The 10,188-nt window shown below is 50.5% G+C and overlaps 1 protein-coding gene across 1 annotated transcript; it reads left to right on the top strand.

Annotated features, from left to right (window-relative positions):
- Window positions 1-991: 991 nt before the first annotated feature.
- LOC143371777 (uncharacterized) lies at window positions 992-3,241 on the top strand. Its single transcript, XM_076817364.1, has one exon. The coding sequence runs from the start codon at window positions 1,234-1,236 to the stop codon at window positions 2,497-2,499; it is 1,266 nt and encodes a 421-aa protein (XP_076673479.1). The 5' UTR covers window positions 992-1,233; the 3' UTR covers window positions 2,500-3,241.
- Window positions 3,242-10,188: the final 6,947 nt, after the last annotated feature.

Genomic DNA, 10,188 nt, shown 5'->3' with positions numbered 1-10,188 from the left:
TTCTTTCTGTGCAGTAATCTTACTATATAAAGCAAAAAGCTTCTATATTTTTGTGTGTTAAAAAACTTTCTCTAAAACTTTCCTAAAAACTTTCGAGCGATGAACTCTGGGATCACGAGATGTGCTTCAGTTTATTATGCCTGACTAATCCAGATGAATGTGATCATTTTAAAAAAAAAACTAAAAAATTCATAAATTTTTTTTTGTATAAAATCAAAATCTAAATTTCGGGCGAAGCCGAGTAGTACAGCTAGTAGTACATAATCATCAATCAACGCCTCAGTATCCCGAAGAAATCTAACAGCGAAACAAGCAAATCAATCCAGAAAAGATTCAATCATCCCCGTCATTAATATCCCGTGAATTAAATATCCAAGAATCTTAGCAACCTTCCCTTAATATTCCAAGTATACGCGAGCCTACCCTCCCTCGCGCCCTCGATGGAGTGACAAAACGCCAACAGAAGGGCATCGATTTCAACTATTTCGCGATTCGATCGATCAGGCATTTGTAGCGAGCGTCGTACTCTACGACAAAGGGCATTTACCCCCCATTCGGTTCCGTGTTCAATTCCTGTATACGAAAAGGGTGGGGGTCCGCTACCCCGCCGAAGGGTTGCGTGCTCCGTCCTCGTGAGAGGGCGTAGAAGCGATCCCGTTTGGATTTGTTTGTGTACGCGGTGTTCGCGGGGTCGAGTTTAGTTTGCGGCTGCGCTCCCCACCATCCGCGCCGTCACGATCGTCCACCTTCGAAAATCCCTGCCCCCGTCGAAACCTCCGGGTTGTTTGCACTGTTTGCTGTCAAACATTGGCCGCAAAACACCGTGGAGGGGGTATCGTCAGCCGACGTCGAAGGGCGACCGGGTCCGCACAGGATTGGTCGTCATCCGAGCCCCGATGCGCACGCCTCGGCGCACGATGGGCGTGGCCTCGGCGACGGTATAAATACTGCCGGTGGCGGGGGATACTCTAGATATGCGAGGAAGCTCCGTAGGAGCAACGTCGCAGCAGTGATTCTCGGTGAGACCAGAGACTATATCAGTCAAAGAAGCAAGAGAGAAGGGGGTAGAGACGTTCCGTACGAAGTTTCCGTGGTGTGATTTCCCCGTTCCGTCGGCGTCGCGAGCTGACACAGTGAAACGATTATCCGGAACCTGTGCGCCCGAGGAACGATCTCGTCGTGTTTTAACGTTCCGCGAGATTTACTGTCAGTGCGTCGATCCGTTCAGGAGAGATGGTGAACATGGAGGGTTCCGGCGACCAGCAGACGGTGACCGCCTCGCCGCCACCCCGCGCTGCTCTGAAGAGCAACTTCAGCATCCGCAGCATAGTGCCGGAGGCTTGCGCGGTGACACCCGCGCCCTCGGATAGCAGATCCGTGTCACCGGACGTCGGCCATGTGGACGACAGCGAGGATTCCTGCGACCTGGACGTGACTGGTGACGGCGGCACCGACACGCCGCCCTTGGACTGCTCGACGAACGCGATCAACGCGACCGCTGCCGCAGAACAGAAGGGTGCCAAGGACCGCGTCAGCGACGAGAAGAAGAAGGGCGAGAAACCACCGTACAGCTACAACGCGCTGATCATGATGGCCATCCGTCAGAGTCCCGAGAAACGGCTGACCCTGAACGGCATCTACGAGTATATCATGCGCCACTTCCCGTACTATGAGAACAACAAGCAAGGCTGGCAGAACTCCATCAGGCACAACCTCTCGCTGAACAAGTGCTTCGTGAAGGTGCCTCGCCACTACGACGACCCTGGTAAGGGTAACTACTGGATGCTTGACCCGAGCTCCGAGGACGTGTTCATCGGTGGTACCACCGGCAAGCTACGCAGGAGGACCACCGCCGCCTCGAGATCAAGGCTGGCCGCTTTCAAGAGGAGCGTCGTCCTCGGCGGCCTTTACCCTACGCCGTACGCGCCGCCAGGGTGGCCAGCGTCTCTGTACACCCTCCCGTATCTGCACCGAGCCGCGGGATATCCGCCGACCGCCGGCCCGTACACCACGCCGGCCGGCTACCCAGCGAGCTTGCTACCCGGCGCAGCCACCAGCTCGGCCAGCAGCTTGCCCTGCAAGCCTCAGCCGCTGCCAGCCACCGCTGCGTCGCCCGCCCATGGACCGTTCTCCATGGAGAGGCTGCTGCAGCCACCGACCACCGCTGGCTACCCGGCCAGCATCCCCGTATCCAGCAACCCATACGACTTCTACTCCACTCTGAGGACGTTGGCGGCCCACCAGCAACACCAGACCACCGCCACGGTGTTCGCGCACAACCCGCAACCAGCGAGGTACCACGTTAATCAGCCTTCGATCCTGGGTCAACCAACCTCAGCCACTGCCTCGCCGGGAAGCAGCCCCGAGCCGATGTCACCGCACTCGCCTCCGGTCACTATCTGCAACTCCTCCATCGTCCAGCAAACCAGGTCTATGCAGCACAACCCGCCGCAACTGCTCCTCAAGCCGATCACCGTGCTAACCGGCAGACAGAGCTGAAGGATCTGGTAGACACTGTGAGAGATACATTTTTGGACTTTTACTCTCCCAGCGAGTGAGCCTCATCGGAAAGCTCACATTTCACTCGCGTCCTGCGGATCTAGAGGACTGTACATGCTAGAGTGTACAGAACGCGAAACTGCGCGCCCGGAACGCTCCACTCCGAACCCAGTTGAATTGCGTACGCGGCGAGGGTTGACATTGTACTCATCTCTCCCGTCGCTCTATTTCTTTTCTCTTCTTCTCCGTCTGGATCTTCCCACGTCGCAGTTGTAAACGATAGCTTTAAGTCGAGCGGCTCGCCCGCTCGGCGCAACCCCCGATACCAAAACGCGATTGCTGACTCGCGAGGATCAACGCGGACACTCTCGGTCGCGATCTGTATGCGTGATTGCGTAGGAGAGTAATTTAAATGATTCGTGTAAATAGGCGATTTTAGATGATCTCGTTGTTGGCGATCCGAGAGCACCGCGCTCGCTGAAACTCTGTATCCGAGTCCAGCTTTTAACGCTGACGAACGTCGCGCGGATGAAGTTTAATTTTACTCGCGGGGGCCCCCGGAGAATGATGTTTGCTCGATCGAGGCTCGTCGACTTTTATCAAAATATTGTACATAGAAACTGTTACTCGTCGAAGGTAGATATCGTATATGATGTATATATGTATGATAGGGGAGAAAAGCGGGAGTATGCATGCAGCAACATGTGTACGATCGTGAGAATAAATGTGCAAAACTTTTTTTTAGAAATCTCTTGTGTAATCGTTTCTCCTTCATCATCATCCTCCACCCCACTTCCACCTACTAATAACGCGTAGGTGCAATTATTTTGCAACTTAAATCTATCGACGATTCTTTAATACCTAAGTAGTCCAAAATATTTTACAATACATTAACTTCAATAAAATTCACAAAGCCCGACAGGTATCACTGCGGTGTATAAACTCTGAACGCGTGGTTCAGGTCAGTTCACTTTGTTCACTTCGGTCGTCGATTCGGTATATTCGTCTCCGCTTGTTTACGATCGAAACTGAGTTCGCGTATCGCATTCTATCGAGTGCCCTTCCTCTGCATCCATCTCTTGTTTCGTCGTTAACGCGAGAGTGCGACGGCACAGTACTTTTCGTCCGAGTTTCGTGCGCGTCGATCGTAAAAGTAACAGGCAGAACCCGCCGGCTGTCAAAACACAGGATAAAAGTCTCGTCGGGTCGAAGTCACCGGATAATGGCTGAGAGCAGGGCGAGGCCGAGGTTTCGGAAAAATAACGAATTGCTTTACTGCTCCAATATAACCATAAACCATATTCCAGCGGCCTTCGCCGAGGATCCTCCTCGCCCTTTGGTTTCACCGAGTCCATCCCACCGCCTTGGGAACCGTCCGTCGAATAAAACCGAGGGAGATGCGTCCCGGGTCATTCTTCTCTCTCTCTTCGCTTCCAAGGATGAGGAAACATTGCTACGATTCCAGGTTCGTTTTCATATCTCTCTTCTCCGCCGTGCGTCCTACCACGAAATCCTTTAACGTAACGTCTTTAAAGCTGTCCCGTAAATTTTTAATTAATCGAAAATCTGATTTATGGCATCTACAAGATCGCGCGCGATATCTACTTATTGTTAGTGAAAGCCTCGGTTTGAGTCGTGAGAACTTGGAGACGTGAAATCTTCGTGCACCCTACTGTTTCACATTTGATTTAATATATAAAGGCGGAAGCACACATTCGGTATTTGGCGAATACCGAATATTTGGCGTTCGACAAGTTCCTTGCTAAAGTATTATTAACGCATATTAATTAAGGCCGTCCCGCATTTTGGCGAATCAAAAGAATATATAAATTTTTCTCTACGCATCGCCGCGCTTCGCCAAAATGCGCGACGGTCTTGATGCGCTTTTTCGGCAAGCGACGAGCGATTCGACTCGTAATCGGGAGCTGCGGCATGCGTACCGAAGCTCGCGCGAGCATTTGATAATCACCGAATGACGCGTGGTTCCACGTTAACACGATTATTCCGCGACATTCTAAGAGCAGAGTGATGTGTTTTGGATAGAAGAATGCGTCCCCCCAGTGGTGTACGCTCGAAGGTATAAGAATGCGAAACACGTCTGCGAGTGGAGAGGCCGCGGGGGTCACAATCTCATCTACCGATCCTAATCGGCCGCCTCTCTCTTTCGCCCGTTCGTTCCTCGGCCCTTCAAACGCTTAAACCTCCCCCATCAGGTTGGACATACGCGAGCGTACGCCATTATCTTATTTACGCCTCATTGTCTCAATGTATCATACCAATATCGAGCGGTCGGCTCGTACCGAGCAACAGCACGCTCCTGAATCGCCTGCACGCGAAAGTAGCCTGTTTATAGAGCCTCCGTTTAGCCAGTCCTTGTCCATGAAACGAAATACCAACGAGTTCGTTCTTTGCTAAACGATTCCATTCGAATATTCTCATGGGAGTAGGGTTCGCAAAGATCGCTTGATCCTTCAAGTTTCGTACAGTGTCAGACTAATAATTCCACGCGTTAATTGTCCACTTTAGCCTGTTGCTGTTTGGAAAACTTGTCTACGCTTGTGATCAGCCGTGTGAAGAAATGGAGAGTTGGAAACGCACTTGGTGGATCGTCGCTGAGGACTTTGTCGTCTTCTTCAAATCGTGAGTGCACTCTTTTATTCAACGAGAATGGATTGTTTTGACTTGCTTGCTGGGAACATACCTATGCCACGTTGGTATCGATCATCCTTTAGAGTACAATTGAAGGGTAAGGGGAGAAAACGAGGAATGTCAATTTTTCGTGATTTGCAACTGGAACTACAGAAGTGTTGAATCACAAAGGGTTATAAAGCTCAAGTACAGCTGCAAAATATTGATTACAAACAGAAAACGCTCACTCTGCACTGGAACAAAATACATACGGAATGGCCCCACTCTTTGCCTAAGCATAAGCTTCAAGGTAAAACAAGAATATTAAATTCAATGAACCTTCTAAAGAAGTAAACTGGTGGACTGAAGCATTACAAATTAATTTTCTCGATGTAGCTAGCTGATTCGCTACATTCCCCGTTTTTCCCCTTACCCTTCAAGTGTCATTAATGATTCTTTATTTTATGAATACCGTAATGGCACACATACATACCCCACCGTAGATATATAATCATTCCTAATCCGCGGTAGGTATATTAAAATATTGACAGTTTCAAAAAGAAAATTCCGAGTGAAATTAATCGAACGCGTCCCCTTTCTCAATTTCCACTTCTACTTTTAAGTCTCCTTTTGCATCTCTCATCCGATAAACTCAACTTTTCATGCCTCCGTACACTTGCATCACTTTTGATTAAGAAAATACAAAGTCACCCCGACATGGTACTGTTAATTTCGCACGCAGAAGCGTGGTACATCGTATGCGCTATAAAACTTGAAGCTGTAAGCAACAAAGTTGTTATCTTCTAATTACCGGCTGATGATTTCGCTGTATTCAAATTAAATCGTCGAATGACGTATGTACAGGCGCGCAACGTTGAAAGTCTCCGGAGCGGAGCAGGCCGAGGCGGCGTTTAATTCAACGCGGACCGACGATTTCGTATCGGACGTATCATTCTCGATTCAGGTGCTCGATTTGCCGATGGTGTACGTGACGGTCACGGATCGCGAATCCCGCTCGTAATTACGGGAACGTACGAGGCCTGCTGCCGGTGCGCGTTATCGGTGGACCGATAACAGCTGACAGGGATGTATATGAAGCAACTAAACGAATATTGTGCATAGCATCACGTAGCCGAAGGGGACGATAAACACTTGCCTGGTCAATTGCTCCAAGTGGCGAGTGGTCTATGCGAGTGTTGGCTTCTTCGTCTATGCGCGATAGGTATTCTTCTCTATTCTAGGCGCGCCGAATCGTTCTTTAACCCTTCGCACTCCAACCACACTTCTCGCAGCCACCTAACTTCGCATTCGCGCTGCTGATTTCATTAACCTCTGTGCAAATAGGGGAACACGTCGGGAGTAGGATCGAGTGAGTTAGCGGGGGGTCGGGTCGATGGGATTTTGATAGAGCTGCAGTAAAATTTTCAATAAGAACCTCTCTTATTATTATTATTTATTTAAACGGGACTAGCCCTTGGTGTATGATCTATATCTTCCTGTTTAACACTTTCTATCGGTGTAAAATACTCTGTATCTTCTTCGTTCTTCGCTTACTTCGTTCCTAATTTGCCTCAAAAGGAAGAGGGGCCAGTGGAACGCTAGCGGATGTTGAATTTCGATCGCAGAATGATTTTCGTTCTTATAAACCTTCTTAGAAATCGATTTAACCCTTGCCATGCCTGAGCACCGATCCGATACCGATGAAACAGGGAGCGGGGTCTGCGAAACGCGTAAAGATCGTAAGTGTTCCTGGCATTTTAGTAAGTAGTCGGTAACTCGCTGAATTACTTTGCGCTATTACATTATTGTCGATGTCGTCAGCGTTATTCGCAGACTCGAGCTGTGCTAGGGTTACCGCGATGTCTTTCAGAGCCCTTGCGCTGCCGTTTTACTAATGCCATATGATTGTCGCGTGATGCGTAAGGCAACGAGACACATTTTAAGATTGAACCACTCTTACCAGTCATCATACATCCTAAACATCTAAAATCCGCGTAGATAACAACGCTATCACTTGCGGCCAATCCCAACCCGCCACTAGGATGCTCAATTACACATCAACATCCAAAGAAGAGCATATTCATTAGGTACATTCCTCGAGCTTTGCATAAAAATCAAGTAGGTGGCTTCACAAGTCCCTGCCAGCGTCAATTTTCACACTTCCAGTGGCACCGACATGTTTTCAAGCGGAGCTATTCGTATCCCTCGCATGATTCTGCCGCATCATCTGCGAACAGAAGCAGATTTGGAGATTTGGAGTCCCACAAATGATTTCCGTCCTTTTCGCGAAATATCATTAAATATTTTAAGTTAGCAGAGTCGAGACTCCAAGAGATTTCAAAATTAATTTAACGTTGCAACTCGCATATTACGAGTTATTGTTAATTCGCTATACCTATGCAATAGAAGTGAATTGCTTTTAAAGTTGTCTCGAGCCGCTGTGTTTGAAGCTTCCCCAGTTTTCTGCGCTGAAAATTTGTCGCCCCAGATTTCCAAAACGTTGCGCTTACTTCGCCTCTTCGTTACACTTTTCCGAGATCCAGTGAAAGAGGAATTCTTCCGAACGCCGCGCCTCTCAGAGTGTCGATACCCAAGAGCCCCAGCCAAGCGCAGCGGCCTCGATTCTGCCCACGGTTATTTTGACAGCGCCATTTTGCGATCGCGCAGAAGTCAGCCGACACAGAAAACAGCGGCCTCCTCTTGGCCGAAATTTTCGCAAACAGAGAGAACGGTCGCGCGAGGAGCATGTGCTCCTCGGTTAGGGTGGCGGTGTCAATGGATTTCAATGGCAGCGTGTTACATTATTTTCATCTATAGGCGCACACACGCAACCCCCTTCTGCGGGGATCGTTGCGCCCCACCTCCCCCTGCGCTCAGACAGGGACGTGTACGGGGTAGAAAGGAACGGACTGGTTTTCGCAGAGGGTTCTCTCATCCCCGCTGCGGTGGCTGTCCCAATGGGGGTAGCGAGGGGTCGAGGAGGGCTGCCGGGCGGATCTTCAGCCTATGGGGATGCGTCTGCAGCGCGATGATGGTTGATTTGCGGTTAGCTCGGGGCGAGCCTCGACGCTTCCTGCGAACCGCCACGATCTTCATCCCCCCGACAGCAACGTTTCCAGGCCTTCGCGCCTGGTTTCCTCTCGGCTCCTCTACGGGGATGAGTTACCGAGAGATCCTTATCAAAAGAAGCAACCGACGGGTAGTGAAACTGTGCGGGGGATAGTGCGGTGATTATCGAAGATACAGTGTCGATCTCCTTTTGCACGAAACTAGGCTGCTCCGGTATTAAAATTAATCCTGTAATTAATTCCCACTCGATATCCACCCGAACTACGAAGCTCTGCTATTCACGAGGCAATCGATCACTGACCACTTTGAAAATAAGAAGCCGTGCAGAATCCTTGCGATCAGCATCAGTGCCCACTCACACCCAGCAGCTGTAACCGCTGTCTCCCGCGGTATTGGACCAGTTAGACGCCATGGTTACAAAGAAATCTTGCGGTGTTAGCGCGAGGCAAGTGCCAGTCGCGGCGTGCAGTCCAGTTGCACGCGCGCTCTCTCCGCTTGCCCGTAAATCGAGAACAGAGGTTGCGCGGAGCGTTACTCATCGATCCTCCTGGCGCGTAGCAGAGACCCGCCGGAAGTTGCGCTCGGTTTTCGTGACGCAGGGACGGCACGACGCTCGATAACTACTTAGAGGCGCGTAGGATATGTTGACGTGGCACTTTGATTGCGGCCAATTTCGTGCAAGATTCAAGGATAGTATCAAGTATAAGCGCAGCAGCTCGGGAGCACGCGTTCACGAGCGCGTATGACGTAAGGCCGAGCGTGCGGCACACCTATGGAGCAGAGGACGTGTACGTGCGTGCTGTCGCAAGACGGCTCGGCTAATTTATTTAAGCGAGGAAGAAGGGTTAAGAGGAGACGCCTTGGCTGGTGCCGCCAACAGTGCCATTCCTCGCCACCTCCGCATAGTTGATAGCAATTACGTGCTCGCGATTGCTTGTCTGGAGCGAACCAGTTTGCGGGCTTTCGGTCGCGTCGCCTTTGCTCGCGAAGACGCCCACTTTTACAGCGCTGGCTCCCGCGATCCTGCCTCCTCGATCCTAGGACCCTAGGAAATTACCATTTCAGGCGCGCACTCGCGGATGCATGCTCTACGCTCTGCGCCGATAGTGTTCACTCCATAGATCAACTCCGATTGATCTACTTTCCGCGAGTGTCTTGGTTCTACCGCATAGACCCATGTGAACTTTGCCCACCGAGAGTGGAACGGTCAGAGGGGGCTAGAATCATTGGGACGATTTACGAATCTTAGTCTCTCGACGATAAGGATCTAAATGAAGCATGGTGGAGATCCGGATGGGCAGGAAGAGGAGAGGCTGGGATTGAAACTAATCACGTTATACAAAACAGTTAAGAGGTTCCCAGGCGCGTACCGACGGCGACAGGAGGCCCGTATCTTCGTGTAGCACAAAAGTGTTAAACGAATGAATGAATGAAACGGCCGTCGAATGGCCGAATGAATGAGCGGCGGCTCGCATGTCTTCGAGCGTCAGTGGGGGACGAAAACGAGGGTGGAGAGGAAAGCGCGTGGTCGGGGGCGAACGCCAGTAAAGAGGGGTGAAGGCGGATGGTCCATCGACGGGGCATGCTGGCGGCAGTGTTCTTTATCGCTGGCATCAGGAAGTGAGAAATCTGATTGCAGGGGAATGAAGGAATCATCCCGGTGTCTCGAGGCGAACAAGATTGGTAGCTATTGGTAGTTAGTTGCCTGGGTAGATACTTTAAAGGAAGACGAAGTAACGAACGCGCCTAATTAGCAGCTTGCGTTTTAGCAGCTCTGTGTCATAATAAATCAAACTCATTATAACGTACCGCGTTATCTGCGCGTAACAGTATCTGCGCTAGGGAACAGGAGTCCGCGGCACTTGCTGCTATTGAAGGGTCAAGGAACTCGAAGTGCCTCGGAGTTCGGAGGATTGCATCGCGCCAGATTTATGTTAAAACTGATGGAAAAGAACGCGCGGCGAGAGCGATAGGCGTCGGATGGCGAGGACA

The sequence above is a fragment of the Andrena cerasifolii genome, chromosome 7 (assembly GCF_050908995.1).
Source record: "Andrena cerasifolii isolate SP2316 chromosome 7, iyAndCera1_principal, whole genome shotgun sequence".
Lineage (NCBI taxonomy): Eukaryota > Metazoa > Arthropoda > Insecta > Hymenoptera > Andrenidae > Andrena > Andrena cerasifolii.
Note: the sequence above shows the minus strand (reverse complement) of the source record. Positions and strands in the feature narration are given on the sequence as shown.